This window comes from Sceloporus occidentalis, unplaced genomic scaffold, assembly GCF_023333645.1.
Source record: "Sceloporus occidentalis isolate IW3139 unplaced genomic scaffold, rSceOcc1.0.p SCAF_1, whole genome shotgun sequence".
NCBI lineage: Eukaryota > Metazoa > Chordata > Lepidosauria > Squamata > Phrynosomatidae > Sceloporus > Sceloporus occidentalis.
In genome coordinates, this window is record NW_028316981.1 from 127,553,957 (window position 1) to 127,575,823 (window position 21,867).

The window sequence follows — 21,867 nt, forward strand, 5'->3', positions numbered from 1 at the left end:
ACTCTTGCTTTGGGAGAAATTTCAGAGATGTGAAATTCCCTCCTCTGCTGTTTCTCTGAGGGCAGAGAAGAGCCGTAGAGCCTCATAGTCCTGAAGTGATCTTTAAAATCCTTACAGGGTGAAGCTCTTGTTGCTGACCAATTCTGGCTCAGTTTTCTACAGAAATCATTTTTCTGGTATAACAGAGCAGTACTTGCCTTTCAGCCTGCATTATGTTGGGGGATGGGGGATGTGGATAGAATAATAAGTGTTTTGACATGTTAGGCCCTGAGGTCTCTTGATGACTTGGAGCCTTTAGCGTCCCCTACCTAAAGGGAGCTTGTGGCAGTCAGCTTAAATTTCAGTAACAAAAAGTAACCCCTCCATATTTAGGTTCATTGGGCTGCATACATCACCAAAATGCCTAATAGTCTGTGATCATCATCATCATCATCATCATCATCATCATCATCATCATCATCTGTAGCCTGCCTTTCCCCAATAATGAGACTCAAGGTAGCTATCATATTTAAAACAATGCAAATTAAAAACAATATAAAAACATTCAAAGTATAAAGTTAAGTTTTAAAAAGCAATTAAACTATTCATGGAGTTAAAATATTAAACATTAAAAAATATTAAGATATATTAAAAGACCATATACCAGCATTAAAAGTTCAGCCCTAGTTAGTTGGTAAAGATCTGATGGTACAGAAATATTTTGACCTGCCATTGGAAGGAGAGCAAAGACAGAGCCATCCTGGCCACTCGGTCCTTCAAATAACCTGGACTCAAGTCATATAGGGCTTTATAGGTCATCACCAGCATTAAGAAATGTCCCTGGAAATGGACTCGCAGCCAGTGGAGCTGTTGTAACAAGGGAGTTGTGTGCTCCCTGTAAGCACCTGTGGTTAACAATCTGGCTGCAGCTCTTGGTCAAAGGCAGCCCCACTTGGGCCCCATTCCCACTCACCTATTTGCCCTGGATGGAACTGGGCAGATTCGGATCCTCCCCTCCCGAATCCCTCCGGAAGTAAGTGCCCACTATCATTTACTTTAAGCGGGGTTATTTACCCCTGAATGCCATTGCAGCTCTTTGCAGAGAGTTCACATTTGCAGTACTGGTTTAAAATGAAGGCTCCTTTGCTGTCAATCAAATTCACTTCTGCTTTCATCAAAGGTGATGTTTCCTATAGCAATTGGCCAACACAGGGGTTGGCAATCCCCAGCCTGCGGGCCTGATGCGGCCCGCGGAGGCGGCAGGACCGGCCCCAGCCCGGTTCTGCCTCCTCCTCCTCCTCCTCCTCCTCCTCCTCCTCCTCCTCCTCCTTTGCCCCAGGCCGCGCGGCCCTCCTTCTCCGCCTCCACCGTGCGGTGGAGGAGGAGGAGGGCCGTGTGGCCTGGGGCAGAGGAGGCAAAGGGGGAATCCCCACACTGCCCTCCCTGCGTGGCCCCACGGCACCCTCCCTGCCTCCCTGCGCGGGTCTGCGGCGCCCTCCCCATGTAGCCCCGCAGCACTCTCCCCGCCTCCCTGCATGGGTCCGCAGCGCCCTCACCCCCAGGCCGTGCGGCGCATGGAGGAGGGGGGAGGAGAAGAAGGAAGAGGAGGAGGGGGGAGGAGAAGGAGGAGGAGGAAGAGGAGGAGGGGGAAGAGAAGAAGGGAGAGGAGGAAGAGGAGAAGGAAGAGGAGGAGGGGGAGGAGAAGAAGGAAGAGGAGGAGGAGGAGGAGGAGGAGGAGGAAGAGATGGAGGGGGAGCAGAAGGAGGAGGTGGTAAGTGGCCAGAGGCCTCAAGGTTTTTTTAAATTTTATTTTGTCTGCTTTAAGTGCTAACAAGTCTCCCTTGCTTTGACAATGATAGTGTGATGATGATGATGATGATGATGATGATGATGATGATGATGATGATATGACTCAGCTTGAGAGGCATGCAGGCACTGTTTCTGAAGCCGAGAGAGTGTCACCTTCCAAAGTGTGTTTTGGGTGCTTTTAATGCTAACAAGTCTCCCTTGCTTTGACAATGCTAGTGTGATGATGATGATGATGATGATGATGATGATGATGATGATGATATGACTCAGCTTGAGAGGCATGCAGGCACTGTTTCTGAAGCCGAGAGAGTGTCACCTTCCAAAGTGTGTTTTGGGTGCTTTTAATGATAACAAGTCTCCCTTGCTTTGACAATGATAGTGTGATGATAATGATGATGATGATGATGATGATGATGATGATAATGATATCAGACAGCTTCAGAGGCATGCACGCACTGTTTCTGAAGCCAAAAGAGTGTGACTTTCCAAAGTGCCTTTTCTGTGTGTTTTTGTTTCTTTAATGGTGATATTGATATCAGAAAGCCTCTGAGGCAAGGCCAATGTAAATTGCTGTGATTTTTACAAACTCATGCACAGTGAAGAAAAACCAAAGTCCCTTGACCAAGTACACACTTCTGAGAAGTACACTTGGTGCAAGAACGGTGAAACCACCTTGACATGTTCAATATGCATAGCCATGTTAAACCATGCTAAGTGTTAAACCCAAGGGGTTTGGTTATGGAATAAGCCTCTGAAATATGCAAGAGGCCATGTTAAGTAAAGCCATGTGAAATGCACAAATGTGCTGTTGTGTGTGTTTTGGAATGCAGTTTGGGGGTGTTTGGCCAGAAAGGGACCGAGGAGGAGAAGGCGGGCACACGCTTCCTCCTCCCTGTGGGGCTTCCACCCAGAGGGTGGAAGCTCCGCCCCCGGCATGCGGCTCCGCCCCCGGAGGGTGGAAGCTCTACCCCCCCCCCGGCTTCGGCCCCCAAGTTGTCTGAGGGACAGCAACCCAGCCCCCGGCTCAAAAAGTTTGCCTACCCCTGGGCCAACAGAATGGCTTCTTTCCCTCCTCCTTTTTTAAATAAACAAACTGGTGGCAAATTTAAAAACCTCCAGGTGTGTGTGTGTGTTGTGTGTAGCAAAAGCATTCATTCTTGTAACACTTTTCCAAATTGAAAGGGAAACATTTGTAACATTTGCATTGTAGCATTCGCATTTTAAACAAATAATAATAATAATAATAGCCTCTTGCAAAGTGAGGCTGCTGTTCCGGGAGCAAGCAAATGAAAGGGAAAATGTAGCACAAGCAGACACACATTCTATCTATTGTGTAGCATTCAAATATTAAAATAATAATAATAATAATAATAATAATAATAATAATAATGCCACTTGCAAAGTGAGGCTGCCATTCCAGGAGCAAGAGGAAATGAAAGGGAAATGTAACACAAGCACACACACATTCTATCTATATGTATCACCCAAAAATCATTCACATAGTCTGTCAAAAATTAAAATTAAAATATAAAAAGAGAGAGAGAAAGCTGCCTGCGAGAGGGAGGCTTGTTCCGTTCTCTGCCCTCCCTCTGACCATGCCTCCTTTGAACTTGACCCTTCCTCCAGCTCCTTCGTCTCCTCCTCTGGCTCTGTCACCCCAATTGCCCTTGGCACCCTTCCTCCAGCTCCATCCTTCTCATCCTCCTCCTCCGTCACCCCGATTCCCTTGGCACCCTTTCTCTGAGGCTCTTTCCTTCTCCTTTTCCTGCTCTGTCACCCCAATTGCCCTTGACACCCTTCTTCTGGCTCCATCCTCCTCCTCCATCACCCTGATTCTCTTAGCACCCTTTCTCCAAGGCTCCTTCCTTCTCCTCCTCCTCCGTCACCCTGATGAAGGGGAGGCATGTTCTGCCCTCTGCCCTCCCTCTGACCTAAATCCCTCCCCTGAATTTGACCTAATCATGATCAGGGACAAGTTCATATTTGCCGGACCCATTTTTTTTCAAAAGATACAACTTTTACTCTGCTTTCAAAAGACCTGTGCCAAAGGGCATTTGCCCCTGAATGGGTGGGAAAGTTTCATTTTTGCTTGTGGAAGTATCGGGGCCAATATGAACTTCCCATGGTTAATCCGGGTTCTGATCTGGGGTAAAAGGTAGTCTGAATGGGCCCTTAGAGTGCATTACAGTAATCCAAATGGATGCACCCAAGGTAGCAACATGGTCAGATCTGAATTTTCCATGGACAGGGGCAGTTGGCACACTAGTTTTAACTGTGCAAAGCCACTTTTGGTCATTACTGAAACCTGGTCTCCAGGCTCAACGCTGAATCCAGGAATACCCTCAAATGGCAAACCCATGTTTTCAGGGGGAATGTAAACTCTTCTAATACAGGCTGAATCCTTATTCCCATATCTGTCTTTCTGTAAAATCTGGGTCATATAGCTGACATGGAATTCTGTCATGCTTCTGCCACTCCCAGTTTTAATGTGCTGAAACCTACTGAGCAAGGCCATTGTACAGGTAAGTAGATGGGTTACCATGATCGTGCCATGTGCTTCAGTTGATCAGGTGGGTGGTAACTTGTATATCTGTCCAAGAGCCACATATTCCTTTTGGCACAGCTCCTCCATCCCATCAGATTTTGCAAATCACAGAAACAGAAGTAAACCAGCTTCCCAATGTGCACAATTTTTCACAGGTTCTGGATTTGTAAAGTAGAGCAGAAGTCGTAGAACGTGGATCTAGGCTTTCTATCACAGCCTCGTGCCTTCTGTGTTGTCCTTTCTATACAAGTTCTCTCTCTAATTCCTCATACATTTATCCCTCTCTTTCTGTTTGGGCATTCCCAGAGTTTTCTGTGGAAGAATTAGAGAGGGATGCAAATGTAATCTAAGTGAAAGAAGGGTAATTTTTTTAAAAAAAAACCTTGGATAGATTTGCTTGTCAGAATAGCACTTTGGTTCCCTGTGTGCTCCAAGAGCAAGAAGGAAAGTACATTTGACAGCTGGGGGTAGAAGGTGGAATTGATTTTTCCGCATGATACTTCCTGACAGAAGATTCTGCCTGTTAGCCAGCTCCTGTTTGCTCCACTTTAGCTTGCTTGCTGTGGTTCCTGTTTGTCACACTGACCTTTACCCCTTCTGCAGGCCAAAGTGGTAGCTGGGGGGTGGTTACGACTGGCCAGTTGGTTGCTTTTACTTTCCTCTCTCCCTCCCTCTTCTTCTGGGGCAAAGAGGAATCCATCTGGCTTTCCAAGGCATTGTTGTTGTTGAGAGAAAGTGGTTTGATAGAGCATTTATCAAGCCGTCATGGTCAGTGAGACATGTTTATCCTTAAATGCTGCTATGAACAAGCTGTCTTGAGTGTACAGGGTTTCACAGAGAATTCCTAGGAAGAGGCAGGGGCCTTTAAGGCATAGATAAATGCAAAGATTTATATCTGCCTTTGTGCATACTGCAAGATGTTATGGCTAAATGAATTTGATTCCCATGTGGTCAGGCTTGTATATCGTACAAAGGAGCACGTAGCAAGAATCTAGGGGCTCTTTCACACTACAGAATTGTAGCACTACGATTTCACTTTAACTGCCTTGGCTGCATCCCTGTGGAATTCTGGGATTTGCAGTTTATTGAATAGGGTTTAGGGTCCTCAGCTAGAGGACTTTTCCGGTGTCTCTGACCAAACTAAAGAGCCTAGGACCCCGTAGGATGCAGCTATGGCAGTTAAAGGGGAATTATTGTGCTATAATTATGTAATGTGAAAGGACTATCATATAGAAAGGACCCTCAGAGGCTTAGTAGAGTGGTTGAAGCTCAAGGAACAATTTCAGGAACAGTCAGCATTGGAAGTGGATACACAGGAACCAAAGACAAAGTTGAGAAAGGCAGACAAAACAGGCAATTTTGTCCAACTAGTAATTCAAAAATATTAAGGTGTTCAATAAATTGTAGAACTAACAAAAAACTAAAATAGTTTTTTTAAAAAAACATTAAAAGCCAATATGATCTTAGGCTGTATCAATAGGAGTATAGACTGAGGGAAGTTATAGTGCCATTCTATTCTGCTTTGAGTACCCAGCTTGATAGGAGCAATTAGCTTACAGTTGTAAACTGCTTAGAGACTGCTGTGTGGTATGTAGTGGTAAACAGTAGGATAAATTAAATAAATTAAATAAATAATATAAAGAGAAGGTTGAAATCTCTCTCCTAAGGCATGGTTACTGGCAGTCAGAACATAATGCTAAACAAAATGGGTATTTTTGCCTTCATCCTTTTGCCTTTGGTCTAATTCCTAATTAGTATGCATTCTCTGCCCCCAAGAACTTGAATTTGGCCTTTGCATTAAAACAGGTTGGCCATCCTTGCTTTAGAGCAGCCGTGGAAATTGTCTGGCTCTCTCGGTGTTGTTGAACCGGAACGCCCAGCATTCCTAACCATCTGCTATCCTGTCCATGGGTTGCTGGGAGATGAATTCCAGCAACATTCAGAGGGCTGCACAAATCCCACCAATTTTCTAAGGGATGGGGCAGATCTGTCCCATTTGCTCTGCTTTGCTTGCTCCAAAATGGCCTTTTACTAACATTGTGGTTCAGTAGTCATTGGTGCTGCTCACAGTCTGAAACTTTGTCTTCTGCCACTGGATGTTTGAGTGGACTGGGCTTGTGGAAACTGGACCTGCTGGGGTGATTCTTTATTTTTCTGGTCTGCTTCTGAGAAAGCTTCTGAGGCAGAACAGTCCACCACTAAATGTTATTCCTGTCATTCTCTCCCCCTACCCCCAAAGATTTTGATTACTCTAAAAGAAGAATATTTTGAGATAGTTCTCACTGGACACCTTCTGTGATATTTTGCTTTCTGGGGACCTTAACCCTCTGCATATTGAATCAATGTGGATGTTTTGGCATTCTAGATTAGCTTTTATTTGGTTTCATTAGAATGCATTCATTTGTATATTGATCTACCACCAAATAATTCTGAAGAGGATACATTGTTTTTTCTCAGTTTGTTTTCCTGTTGCATCTGATTGTTTGGCAAAAACTTAGGCCACAATAAATTTGCTAGTCTTTAACTTGTGATATAACAACTTTGTTACTTTTGTCTCATTGTAGTAACACAGCTAACCCCCTTTGAAATGTATCTACATAACAATGTTGTGAGGTAGGTTAGAGATGGTAAGATGCCAAAAATTGACAAAGGAGTAAATGGCTGAGCCAGGGGTTCATGGGTCCAAGTGTCAGAAGCTGCTAGGGATCAAGTCATGAACTTTGCATTTCTATGTCTCTCCCTCATGTGGTGAGTTACACAAAACTATTGACTGGAAAATCTTCTTCAGGTCCTAGCATGGCCTCATCCATCCTAGACAGCCAATAGATCCTTCTGAACAGGAAAAAGCTATAAAAATGCGCTCTGTCTGGGTTGGACCTTCCTTGAGTAACAAGGTCTTCCCAGCTGTGGTGCATCTCTGTGTGTCCTTTGCTGTTCCTGACCTGTGCTGCACTCATGGCACCAGCTTTTGGCTTGTTAGTCAGTTCTAATTCATCTTTGTTCCTATGACTTTGACCTTTGCCATCAATTCTGCTTCGTTCCTCTCATGGTACTGATGTCTCTCTGGCCTGTTCTTTGCTTCTGACTCCTCCTTGTTCTCACAACCCCAACCTCCAACCTTCTTCTTGGTTCTAACCTATCCTTGTTCCTTGGCTCTGATTCTCTGGCTCAGCTCACTGGCTTCTAGTTATCAGCTCCTGATCATCTGAGACAGCTGCTTGTTGCCCAACCCTAACACCAAGCCCAGCACTTGGATGTGCTATACATTGTCCTTGGGAATTGTTTCGAATATTATCTCAGGAAAACAAAACAATCAGAAGTGTTTGTATGTCATGGGGAGAGAAGTGGACTGATGGAGTGTGAAATGACTAATGAGAAATTTGTTCTTGTTGTGTGCTTTTAAAGTCATTTCTGATTTATGGTGACCCTAAGACAAATCTATCATGGGGCTTTCTTGGCAAGATTTGTTCACAGGGAGTTTGCCTTTGCCTTTTTCTGAAGCTGGGAGTGTGTGGCTTGCTCAAGGTCATCCAGTGGGTTTCCATGGCTGAGTGGGGATTCAAACCCTGGTCTCCAGAGTAGTAATCCAACACTCAAACCACTACATCTTGCTGGCTTTCAGAAGGGGAAAGATCATCTCCTTATTCTCTTTTGAATTCTCTTCAGGACTCTGCATATGCTTGCAGGAAGTAGTTTCCTCTTCTGTTTTTGTTGACTTCATTTTCCTGTAGTACTGCATGAGTGGAAGCATTCATATGTATGACATCCATTTGGCTGTAATATGAAGGTTTTGTCTTTTTTTAAAAAATACAAACAACAGATGTGACTGGCTCTGCTTCCCTTGTTCCATGTAGATCATACCGAGAATTGCTCTACCACTGTGTTAATAAAGGGAGTGTTTTATGTCAAGCCATATTTAGCAGAGCCTGAAACTCATGGAAGGACCCTCTTGGGGACTTAAGGCATACAACAACAAACTATTAGTAATGCACACAGGAAAACCGAGCTTCTAAAGCTCACTGAAACAGGAAGGAGAAACATTTTGGGCCAACAACACTGCAGTCATTACTGCCACCCGCATTTAGTTCAGGTCAATACACTCACCTTTATAGGCTATAAGGGCTATTTCCCCCCTCATGAGTATTTTGTGGAAAACCACAAGGGGGTTATCAGATCTGTTCTCTTCAGTGGAACACACTGCCTTGTGAGGGATTCAGATAATTTCTGCATGCTTTAAAAAAAAACCCATAGAAAAGCTTAATATTTGAAGGACAGTCAGAGCAGGAGTAGTATGGGTGTTGAACTAGGATTCCAGGAGACTAGCATTCAAATCTCCACTCAACCGTGAAAACCCACTGGGGCCAGGTCTATACAGGCCAGAATATTATGGGGAAAACCTGGAGTATTCTGGCCCCCAAGCTGCCCCAATGCTCTCCTATTATTTGGCCCTCCATTGCAACACTGGTTGGCTGTTTGCACACTTGTCCCAGTGAGCCATCTGATGCAGTCACCACCATGGGAGAGTCACTCACTCTGAGGCTAGGATGACTGGCACCTTGTTCTGGCCTCAGATGGAGTGATTTGCCATTGCAGCAGCTGTGCCAGGTGGTACAGTGGGACTCACTGTAAACAGCTACCTGGTATTGGAGGGGAGGGCTCTGGATCTTCCAAGAAGATGTGGAACAAAATGTGAGTTAAAAAAACAACATTATCCAGACCTTTTGGGCCAGAATTGGGTATTGGTCTGTGTGTCATCTGGATTTGTCACCATGGGATGTGGGGGAGGATCTTTTATTGGGTCCATGCAAACAGGACCCAAGTGACCTTGGGCAAGTCTCACTCTCTCAGATTCAGAGTACAACAATGACAAACTTCATCTGAACAAATCTTGCCATGAAGAGCCCACAAGTTGGAAATGATTGGGAGGTACACAACAGCATGTGTTTGATAGCTTGTGGATTCAGTACTGTCCAGCAAAGTTTGAATTTCAACTTGACTGTGCTAAACTGTAAAAAGTAAAATGGGGTGTTTGGGGGAGAGAGAGACAGCAGCTAGCAGCACCTTTAAGACAAATTTTATTTCAGCATGACCTTCCATAGATAGCAATCTACTAGTGCAGATAAAATGGAGAATTGAAATCTCCTTTTAGACTGGGTTCATTTTTGAAAAACAAAAATGATTTATAATTAATTATCCTGAACTGTAACATAAATAAAAATAATTCAGTATTGGTTATAAAAAATACTCCAGTAACATTTTTCATTTAATACATCTCAGTGTCCCTGACCTTATAATCCGTTTTCCTTTCTGAAGCTCCCTTTCTATATTCATTCCAACAAATTCCAAACCAACAACATCTAAATGGCTGCTCATTCCAGATGAAACTGGTTATGAATGAAATTTGGCCATGGTTTGGAATGGGGGGAAAGGGGACAGAATCTAACTCTGAATTACAAGAAGGCAGAACAAGGTGTAGATTTTTCAAGAGGTATGAGGTATAGGCAATTTGAAGTAGGTATTACTAATGGTTGTTCATGTCTATTCTTCTGCCTATCAAGCTTGCAGAGGTCATTAGTTGACACTCCTGACCAATTTAAGCTCATAATTTTGAGGAAGCAATTTTGTTTTGATTCTATTATAAATAGGCACATGGCAGAAGGAGGGAAATAACTTACTCCAAGCTGGTGGTGAAAGTTATTCAGTAGATTTTAGAGTGCTTTCAGAAATTAGATTATTTATTCCTAAAACATTCTGAGGATTACTTTTTTCAAAAAAGACAGGGTTTATACTTAAACTGACAGCTCTACATACTGAACTATAATATCCATTCATTGGCAGTAATGGAAATAATCAGAGCCGATGTGGAGGGAGCAGGTACAAATTCCTAGGTTGCACACATTTTTGATTTTGGACCCAGCAGCCCCAAATTTTGTACTTTTGATCTGGTGAGAACAGGGGATCATCTGTGTTCAGAACTCAGTGACATCCCCCGAAGCATTTTGGGATGCAGCAAAATGGCCTCAAAAACACATACCAGATGCTGCAGGGGTCCATTTTTTGCAAGTGCAGTTGGCATCCACTGTTCTCCCTCTTAGCCCTACAGGTCCAGATGACTAAAGGACCAAAACAGACAGCCCTAAATGGCTGGCTCGACACTGCCCCTTTGATCGCCAGATTGGAGCCATGGCAACCACACACTGCAGCCCCAATCCAGCATTTTTCCAGCACAAAAAGAAGTGGCAAAATACCGCTCCTTTTTGCACCGGAAAAAAGGCATCCTTTCCGCCATTGGCGTGGCTTTTCAGCACTCCTGCAGTCTAAATGCTGTGCCGCCAGAGTGCCAAAAATCTGCTGCCATGTAAACTACCAGAGAGTTTCACGGCAGTTTCCTGCTGACTTGGGGGCATGTGTCATGCATAGGCCATGCCCCCAAGCTGCCAGGAAACCAGCTTTTTTTGCTGGTCTGTTCCGGCCCTAAGTCAAGTAGTGCATGAGGCACTAAACTGGAGTCCACAAAAACTTATAACAGAAATTTATTTTTCAATCTCAAAAAAGTGCTAGCACTATATATTTTAATGTTGAAACAAACACAGCTATGTCTTTCAACCCTATTCCCTTTGATTGCTCTTCCAATCAGATCTTGCCTTCGACCATGCAGCTGTTATAAAACTGTCTAAATTTGGGAAATCTGCCCACCGATCATGCTTCAGTGATCATGCCTAGTTGTTATCAATTTGAAAAGCAAGTCTGAAAGCTTATGACTTTAGTGACTGGGGATTTGAGAACAAACCACACAACTTTTGTAGGGTTCTGCAACAGGGCAAGAGAGAACCTTGGCTGGATATGAAGGGTGGCCTAGTACTTGGGCTGGGTCTGTTTAGAACCCCAGGGCCCCAACATCCAGTGAGAAAGTCTCTGGTTTTGTTGTTGTTGTTGTTGTTGTGTGCCTTCAAGCCATTTCCGACTTATGAAGGCAAAGCTATCATGGGGTTTTCTTGGCAAGTTTCTTGAGAGGAAGTTTGCCATTGTCCTTCTCTGAGACTGAAAGCATTTTCATGGCTAAGCTGGGAATCAAACCCTGGTCTCCAGAGTCACAGTCCAACACTCAAACCACTACACCACACTGGTTATCCAGCCTTTTGTTGTTGTTATTGTTGCGTGCCTCCAAATCATTTTTGACTTATGGTGATCCTAACATGAACCTATCATAGGGTTTTGTTGGGAAGTTTCTTCAGAGGCAGTTTGCCATTGCCATCTTCTGAGGTTGAGAGAGTGTGACTTACTCAAGGTTACCTAGTGGGTTTTTATGCTCAAGTGGGGGATACTTCCCTTTTATTAGCCCTGGAGACACTGTTTTTTAAAAAGCACCCTCTTCCTCATGTGATATTTCCTGATTGTGTTGTAGTGTTCATTCTTTTCTTTTCAACTGAACCCCTATTAGCTGGAATAAGGGAGGGCTGGGTCAGAAAAAGAAGCGGAAAGACAAGCCTTCTGCTTAGCAATGCAAGTGGAAACTGGAGGAAGAGAAAATTTGGTCAACGGGCCAAGGCAGCCCTGAACCAGGATAATCTTTGCTTCCCTCAAGTTTTATGGCTGGTGGGAGAAGAGGCTTGTCAAAAGTATTTCCCTCTGCTGACTGTCAAAAAAATATACATCCCATTTTCTACTCTCCTTCTTCTGTCCTGGGAGGGCTCAGGCAAAGTTTCTCCCAGAACGTCTGTCCTAAAATTGTTTTGTCCACAGGCTTATTCAGTGTCCACAGGTGCCCTCCACTTTCTGTGATGAGCCAGAGGCTTGGAGGCATCTACCCCTGACCAATGTATATTTTTCTTCTTGGAAATTGTGGTTGCTTGACAAGGGGTAGATTTGATTGCTCCAAAGAGAAATGCAGGGTGAAGTACGTCAAGCTCTGTGGAAATTGTTCTCCTTGGGCCTATGGGTTTAGGAAAGGTCTGGCTGCAAATGCCAACAGTGCAAGAACAAGTGGTTTAGGAAAACATGGTAGGACATCATGAATAAAGCCAGCTGAAACCTAAAGATGACAGATCCGAAGGAAACTGCTCAGCCCAAATTGTCTTCATCAGAAAAAAGCAAGTTGTGTTGTCAGCAGGATGTGAGAGCTCCATACTCCTCTCTTTTTGAAATCACATAACACATCTAAGGCCCAGATGTCAGTGCCTCCCATTACTTTTCTCTTATCTTTCTATCGGTGCATCTATACTGTAGAAATAATGCAGTTTGATACCATTTTAACTGCTATGGCTCCAGAATCCTGGGATCTGTAGTTTTGTGAGGCACCAGGACTTTTGGCAGAGAAGGTTAAAGGCCTTCTCTAACTACAAATCCCAGGATTCTATTGAACTGCTTGCACTTTTACATGCTTTCGAACTACTAGGTTGGCAGAACCTGAGACTAGTTCACCCCATCACATAGCACTTGAGCCTTGAACTGCCAATCTTCCAACCTTATGATAATCAGAATTGACATCTTAACCCAGGGGTAGGCAACTGTTTTGAGCCGGGGGCCGGGTTGCTGTCCCTCAGACAACTGGGGGGGGGGGGGGGGGCTGAAGCCAAAAAATAAATAATTAAATATATATTTTTTAAAAATTTAAATAAATAAATAAACCGGGACAAATGTAGGACAACATTTTCAACCCGCGGGCCGCAGGTTGCCTACCCCTGTCTTAACCATTAAGCTACTGCGTCCCCCATAATGACACAAATATCTAAAAGATAAGTAACACTGCAAAAGGTGTTAAAATTATCCCTAATTAAGTAACAATAGTAACATAATTATACCTTTGAGCTAGTATGGTTTGAGTGTTGGACTATGACTCTGGTGGCCAGGTTTTGAATCCCTACTTGGCTATGGAAACCCATTGGGTGGCCTTGGTAAAGTCACACTATCAGCCTCCAAAGAAGGGAAGGCAACTCCCCTGTGGGGAAATCTTGACAAGAAAATCCTGCAGTATGTAAACAGCCTTAGTGTCACCATATGTTACTCAGAAGCAACTTGTAGGAACCCAACAACAACAATTGTACCTTTTGTTTTGAAGAAAGGAACCACTTAGGACTTGTCTATACCAGCCAGAATAATCTGGGCTGCTCAGAATAATTTAAATATTCTGACCCCCACTCCACCACATTACCTCTGCACTCCATAGCCATGCTGGGCAGCTCTCTACATGTGTGTTCTGCTTGCTACCTGGCACTGCTGCCACTGGTGTGAGTTGTTTCCTCTGAGGTTAGAAATGAAGTGGCCAACATCTAATCACATGGCCAGATACCTCCTTGTAACCCCAAACAGCCACCCAGCATTGCTATGGATTTTCATGCAAAATCTAGAACAAAAGGTGAGGTTTGTAAATCAGATTTTAAAAGGGATGGGATAGATTCAGTGCAGCCTTTTCTCGTGAAGACAGTCCACATTTGAATTGGGGCTTTGATCCAGCATGGTGTCAACAGGTTGCAGTGAGGGGAAGGGGTGGGAGAAATGTTGTAATTGTTCCATGTAGACATGCCTTGAGTAGTAAATAGTAATTTGCAACTCATCACTTCCGAGTTTTGGGCTATGTACACCTTTTGAGAAAATTCCAGGTTGAGTAGAAGCTAAGCAGAGCCATTTGGACTGGAATGTACTGTGGGACTGGATGGCTTCTGCCATGCCATCGTTCAGACACAGAGCCCTGCAGCCAAAAGACTGGTCAGGTCATTCCAAATCAGTCTGAGAAATCTGTGGTCTTGCCTCCGCTTCCTCTCATGCACTCTGTTGGTTCCCTGCCCAAAGACCCTTCTGCTTTCCTTATCTATCCTTCTCCCATCAAGTCCTAGTTCCAGCTCCCTTCCCACTAACAACACATGGTTCTCATTTGTCCCAGGTACAGCTGATGAGTCCCCCACCTACTAGTTTCTCCCCTGACCCCTGCATCCGACTGCATCTGACTTCTTTCAACTTCTTTCCCTTCCCATTTTAAGGACCAACCTCTTTCTCCCTGCCTTTAAAAAAAAAAAAGCAGCATAGCTAATTCCTAACCACTTTGTTTTCACTCCACCAGTACACTACAGATCACATCTGCATGCCCTCCCTCCCAAGATCAAATTGGAGTGCAGTTTCCCATTCAAACATTTTACAGAAATAATTGAGATTGATTTGCAAACTTCCCAAGGCTAGGTTTGTTCATCCCTAGTTTATAAGAATGCACAATGCTATTGCCTCATTACCTCATTTGCTGAAATTCTGTGGCGCTTGTCTCTGGGGTTCTTTTTAGCTTATTGCTCAGTGCTTTTGAAACCCTCATTACTCACTATGCTGTTGTCTTCATTTGATAGCAATAAAGATCTGATGTTTTCTGAGAGGTAGTTTTAACTGAGCAGACACTTAACCTCTCTGAAAAGATAATGTGTCTCATTACTTAGCAAATGCAGTATGTAAACAGCCATTTATCTTAATTGGTGGTAATGCACAAACCAGGAAGGTTAAGTATAATTCTGCAAGCATGCTGTGACATTTCCAGGCTTCTCTGCTGAGTGTTGTTACCAGCAACACACCATTGTAATGCCACAGTAACTGTCTTGCTAGTGCCAACGGATGCTATCCTACATACCCTGCAAGTGTGTGGCTTTGAGGCTTCCTCCTTCTGTCTTGTGGCTTCCAGATGTTTGTCGAATACTGAAAATGATATGATAAGTCAATAAGGAAGTAGCCCAGAATTCAAACAGAAATTTACTTGCCAAGTGTGGCAAGTAAAAAGCAACGATAGCACTGTCTTGCCTCAGTTTTCATTTCTTTTCTGTTGTTTACTGGTAGGATTTCTACTTAAGGGGAAATGCATCATTGCTGCAAAAATGTTTGGTTCGTCGTGCAGTGAAATTATGTTCCTTAAATGCACTGTGGATATATTTTGCTCAAATGAGCAATTAGGGATATCAGCTTAAGGTACTTGGATTCCAGGCCATTGACTAAGATGCCTCAGCATTGTTATTTGTGTTGACACATGTAGAATCTTTTCTGCTGAGTCAGACCATTTGTCCATCTATCCCAGCAGTGGGGGGGGGGGGGGAGAATGCTCCTTCCTTCCTTTCTGGCTTTACCTTTACCTGCTCTCTCATCCTCTTACCCAAATCTCCAAACATGGAAAAATGCTCTGCATGGTACCCTGACACTGAGTCTCCCTCTCTTTAGATGACCTGTCTTGCCCTGACTTCTTGTTGTTGTTGCTGTTGTTGTTGTTGTGTGCCTTCAAGTTATTTCTGATTTATGGCAACCCCAAGATAACCCTATCACAGGGTTTTCTTGGCATGATTTGTTCAGAGGAGGTTTGCCATTGCCTTTCCCTGAAGCTGAAAGCATGTGACTTGCCCAAGGTCACCCCATGGGAATTGAACCCTGCTCTCCAGAGTTGCAGTCCAGCACTCAAACCACTGCGCTATGCTGGCTGTGCAATCTAATAATGAAAGATCCTTTTTTCTGCAAATTTTGGTTTTGCTGAGTTGCACTCTCTGAACATAAGAAGTGTTCCTGTGTTCAAGTTCTGTTCCAGGCATTCTTTATTTCTGAATGTGGTTATGATTCTGTGTGTAAATCCATTGAATTCCACAACAGACATAGGAATGGTTACTCAGTTAGATGTGTGCTACTTGCACATTAAAAATGTGCAACTCTGGCCTGCAGCTAATCTTATAGCTGCTTTGTGTTTGTAAATAAGCAAGTGCATGTAACTTTAACACACAAGTACATATTTGGGCAGCTCTAAGATGAGGAAGAGATTCAAAACAAATAATAACTGAGGGTTGGTTTTATGGTGCATGCATCCTTAAGAAGAGAGAATTCAGTATCCTCTGTCTGGATGTCTTTAGCATTGCTGTCCTAATTCTGGTGATGTTGGAGTGGCTTGCCATGAGCTAGAAATCCGAAGGCTGCGGGGAAACTTCATGGGGGGGATTTGTATTCAGGAGAAGCCATCCTTTCACTTTGCCCACCCCTGAGCCAAAATCTTGTGGCTCTGAAGTTTGATTGTGCATCCATAGAAACTGCAGTCAGTGCTTTGTTGTGGATGATGGCTGCCTTCAAGTCATTTCTGATTTATGGCAATCCTAAAATTACCCTATCATAGGGTTTTCTTGGCAAGAGTGGTTCAGAGAAAATGTGCCATTTCCTTCCCCTGAGGCTGAAGGCATGTGAGTTGCCCAAAGTCACCCAGTGGGTTTACATGGCCAAGTGGGGAATTGAAGTCTGATCTCCAGCACTCAAACCACTATGCCCTGCTGGCTCCCAGCCAGTGCTTTAGACCTTAATTTTCCTGTAGGTCAGTGACTGAACCAAACACAGTTTGTTTGTCCCATATTTGGTCTTTTCTTTTCCAGCCTCTCTCTCAGCACCTATTTTAGGCAGATAGCTAGAGAAACAAGCCAAATATAAGCTACAGTTCTGGTTCCAGATTTAATGACAAGCCATGTTCAAAATGGTTTATAAGCCAGTAACAAAGAAAGGCTTTTAATTTTGGTTTTTATTGACACAGTAACAAGCTAGAATTCAACTAACTACAAAATTGAGGATAAATCTGACCAGTGTTGTGCAGTTTGACTCTCAGGGACCTATGTTAATTGAATCAGTGGAGAAGGGCCAATTTCAAACTCAAATAAGTTTAACTAATAAAGACTCCAACAAATTGTCTCATCTCAGCCCAGACACTTGCTCATTTTTGAACCCAATGAGAGCTCATGACCACCTTTGGAGCCTCTAGCTGGGCATAGACTCTGCTGGTTTTCTTTGGAGACATTTGGTGAGATGTTTAGCTCCTTCTGTAGCTTCCTCAAGGCTCAGCACAATAGGGACAAGCCTCCAGGTAATTCCATGCTCAAGATATGATTTCAGTGATTAGAGAGAGGAGGTTTAGGAGGCATCATACAATAGAATGTGACTTTGCTGAATAATTGACAGGTTTAGGAAACTGAAGTTGCTTGTGTCTCTAAAGACTGTTAACTTCATAGCCTTGACTGTATTTTTCAAAACTTGTTTATATTTATATCTTTCAGCTCTGAAAAGATCCTTTGAGGTTGAAGAGGTAGACCAGCCACCAAATTCTTCCACTCCACAAAGACGGACACCCAACACACTTGTTCGATCTACAGTATCCAGCTCCACACAGAAGTTCCAGGATCTTGGGGCCAGGAATTCAGAGAGTCCTTCCAGACATGTGGAGCCTCCTGCACAAAGGTCTCCCAAGTCCTCTCTGAGAAGAGTTGAGCTCTCTGGGCCAAAACATCCTGAAACAGTGTCCAGAAGAACAGAGATCTCCATTGATATCTCATCTAAGCAAGTGGAGAATTCCACTGCAGGAGCCTCAAGATTTGGCCTAAAGAGAGGAGATGTGTTGGGGCACAAGCCTCCAGAGACTGCTCCCAGAAGGACTGAGATCAGTATAGGTAAACCTCAGGACCAAGCGCTTCGCAGAATGGATGTTCCCACAAAGATTCCAGAGCCAACACAGCGTAGAGTTGAAGCCAGTAGTCCACCTATGCCTGATGTTGCTACCAAACGTGTGGAAATCCAGGTAACAAAGTCTACAGAGGTCCCAGTACACCCTGCCAAGCATATTGAAAATACGGAGCCTTTCTCAGCCAACCAGCACCTGCCACCAGAACCAAAAGTACAGGCAGTAGGAGTGACTGAGGCTATACCCAAAAGTCAAGAAGGTAAGTGGAATAATAGATTTTGAAAAACTGTGCATCTTTATTTGTGGATAAATGTACTTGTATCTTTTAATAGCTGTTCTGCTACTCATCTAGATTATTATTATCACTCTTTTGAAATTATAAAATTTATATGTTTGCCCATGGCTGCTTTCACACAGGTCAACTTATATCTATGTCTTAAATGAATTGACTACAAACCATCTGTGTATGAATTCCAAAACTAACTAGTGTTCAGATACACTGGGGATTTTGTAGACAAGACCTTATGCATAGCACTGAATCTCTCTCTTGGTTCATTTGTAGCATCACTGATCCAAAGCATATTGCAGAAGTAATCCAGTTTGAAACTGCTTTAACTGCCCTGACTCAATGCTAGGGAATTCTGGGAACTGTAGTTTTGTGAGACATTTAGTCTTTTCTATCTGCAAGCTCTGGTGCCACAATAAACTACTATTTCCAAGATTCCCTAGCACTGAACCAGGGCAGTTAAACTGGATTATTTCTGCAGTGTGTTTTGGACCATGTGAATTCGTTATTTCATAACATTAACTCAGTAGAGGTACAGGGTGACTCTCCCTATCTGGAATTCCAAAATACTTCAGAACCAAAAACTTTTTTTGCTTTTGCTTTCTTATGGTTCATTGTACACTAACCTTGCTTCATGTATAAAATATTTAAAAATATTATACAAAATTACCTTGTTGTATATGAAACATAAATGAATTTTATCCTTAGACTTGGGCCCCATCTCCAAGATATTTCATTATGTACATATATTCAAATATAGGTATTCCAAAATAAAAAAAAAATCCAAAATCCAAAACACTTCTGGTCCCAAGCATTTTGGATAAGAGATACTCTACCTGTACTGCACTCATTTGATCTGAAAACAGTTACAGTAAGCTGTGGCATACATTAGATTTTTGCATTTTGACAATGGAGGACTCTGTATATAGTACCTACATCCTATTGCGAATAACTCACTTCAGAGTTTTTGATGATTTGGTACAGAGGTGAAACTTGGAATGTAAGAATCCTGTCTTCTAAAAGGTAATGCTGGTAAAGTTTTGCAGTTGAGAACATTATCACCGCTGCATTTAGATTGTTCCTTATATTAAGTTTTTAATAACGGGGACTTGGAGATGTACTTAATAAAAAAAATAGAGTACTAGGAACTTCTCACTGAGGAAAGAATTCAGCCAACTAGATTGTTTTTTAATTAGTATTCTTTATTAATATGAAAAACACATAAATAAAATAACGTTTGTGCTCAACAACTTTTAGGAAAATGCACCTTCTATTTACATTTTCTCTACAGTTGGCTGGTCTTATGCACAGATTTTTTATTCACAGATTCAAGCATCTGTAAAAAAAAGTATAAATTTCAAATATCAAACCTTGATTTTCCATTTTTTATAAGGGACACCATTATGCTCTTGCATTATATTTAATGGGAACGAGCATCCATGAATTTTGTTATCCACGGGGGATCTTGGAACCAAACCCCAGCGTATAACAAGATCCCACTGTATTTTATATCTTCTTATCTGCTTTTCTAACACAAATAATAAGCAATTATTCATATATATATATATATATATATATATATTATACACCCTTGCAGTCAATTTTGTTATTTTCAATGTTTTCTTAATCTTTTCCCCCTGTTTCTCTCATTTACTCTTCACCAATCTGTATTTCCTTCAATTATGCGTTGATTTTACCCTTTTATGATAATCAATTCCGAATATAAAGATTTTCAAAATCCCTCGTAACAGCTTCCTTGTGATACCTAATGTAGGCATGCCACCCAAATCTTATATTTTAGGCTTCTATATTCAGTAGATTTACATTTTCCAATTTAATCCAATCTTGTATCCACATTAATGCACAAGCCCAATAATATAATTTTAGGTCTGGTAATGCACATCCTCCCTTGTCTCTTTCCTTCTTTAGCAACTCACATTTAATCCTTGTCTTTTCCTCCCTCCCCCTGATCCTACCTCTTGGGAAGGTTCCAGATGGTGAGGCTGGGGGACAGCTGCTCTCATAAAAGAGAGCTGACATCTGGCGTACCTCAGGGCACCATCCTGTCCCCCCATGCTATTTAACATTTACATGAAGCCGCTGGGACAGATCATCCGGAATCATGGAACACGGTGTTATCAGTACGCTGATGACACCCAGCTCTACCTCTCCATGTCTCCGACTGATACAGTGACTAAGGAAGGCACCTCTCCTCTAGATGCCTGCCTGAGGTCAGTAATGGGCTGGATGATGGAAAACAAACTCAGGCTGAATCTAGAGAAAACACAGGTACTTGTGATAGGTACCCCAAGTCCAGGCATGGAGATTTGTCATCCAGTCCTAGACGGGGTCACACTTCCCCTAAAGGAGTACTCCTGGATTCATCTCTACAGTTATCATCTCAAGTAGATGCGATGGCCAGGAGTGCTTGGTACCAGCTTCGGCTGATACGCCAACTATGTCCCTACCTGGACTGAAAGGACCTTGAAACTGTAGTACACGCACTGGTAATCTCTCGCTTAGATTCCTGTAACGCGCTCTACATGGGGCTACCTTTGTACCAAGTTCAGAAGCTTCAACTAGTCCAAAACCCAGCAGCCAGAGTGGTCACTGGGACCTGAAGGTCAGACCACATAACACCTGTACTAAAATCTTTACACTGGCTGCCAATCAGCTTCCAGGCCTAATACAAAGTGTTGGTCATTACCTTTAAAGCCCTACATGGCTTGGGCCTGAGTTACTTGAGAGAACACCTCTCCCGACATAATCCGCCCCGCACTCTCAGAACAAATGGGAAGAACTTACTTGATCATCCTAAAGTGAGATTAACAACTACTCCCCAAAAAGCATATTTGGCAATGGCCCCTACACTTTGGAATAACCTTCCGGAAGAGCTTCAACTCACTTCTACCTTGGATGCCTTTAAGAAGGCGCTGAAAACTTAACTCTTCCGGCAAGCATACCCTCCTGATCTTTTATAGATCTGATGAAAAATTCTATCTCTTGAATAGGAGTATACCTCAGGATGTTAATGAAATTTTATATTGTATTAACTGTTTTTAGATAGTTTATGGTTTTTATACTGTGATTTTAAATACTGTTACTAGAATTATTGTTGTTGAACTGTATAATTTGACTGTAATCCTGCTTCGATCTGCCAGGAGAGGCAGGAAAACATAAATTAAAAAAAATTAATAAAAAAAATTAAATTTGCTGAGTTCTTTATTCCATTCTACAAATATTCTGTCACTAATGATGCTAGGCAAATTTTGGAAAAGAAACATAAATCTGGGCAATATGTTCATCTAGCCAACAAACTCAAATCTAGCTTGTTCCACTTATACAAATCCTTTTTGTAATGTGCATGTGATCTGGATAGCATACCATTTTTTGGCTGATGCTTTGCTATGCGGAATCATTTTACTGTAACAAACAGATCAAATGAAAAACAGCCTCTCTATTTAGTGAAATTCAGGATTCTTTCCCCTCTGGATACTATAACTGGAGAGCAATAATTTTTCCATGGGTTAAAGCCCCCTTTTAGTTTGCTTCCCTGTTTTATGTTAGTTCTATTTTGCTTTCAATTACACTCTATGTTAAATCACCTCCTCCCTCCTTGGTACAAAGTTCTGCATACTTTCCTATTCATTTGATTTAAAGAGGCCATTATAGCTGTCATCCCAAGACATTCAGAGAACAATTTATTTATTTCTCACTGATGCCTTCATTCCCTCTCATGCTAGGTATCTTGTCCGATACCACATCCTCTTCTTGTCCAGTTCATGAAACATGTTGTACGTTAATTAATAA

General features: G+C 42.7%; 1 protein-coding gene across 3 annotated transcripts in view; it reads left to right on the forward strand.

Annotated features, from left to right (window-relative positions):
- Window positions 1-21,867, forward strand: part of SEPTIN9 (septin 9) — a 339,779-nt gene that overhangs the window by 168,238 nt on the left and 149,674 nt on the right. For all 3 annotated transcript variants that reach the window (XM_089534879.1, XM_089534898.1, XM_089534889.1), the window contains one exon: window positions 17,371-18,030. In XM_089534879.1, coding sequence (XP_089391005.1) covers window positions 17,371-18,030 — 660 coding nt within the window. The remainder of the gene's footprint in view (window positions 1-17,370; window positions 18,031-21,867) is intronic.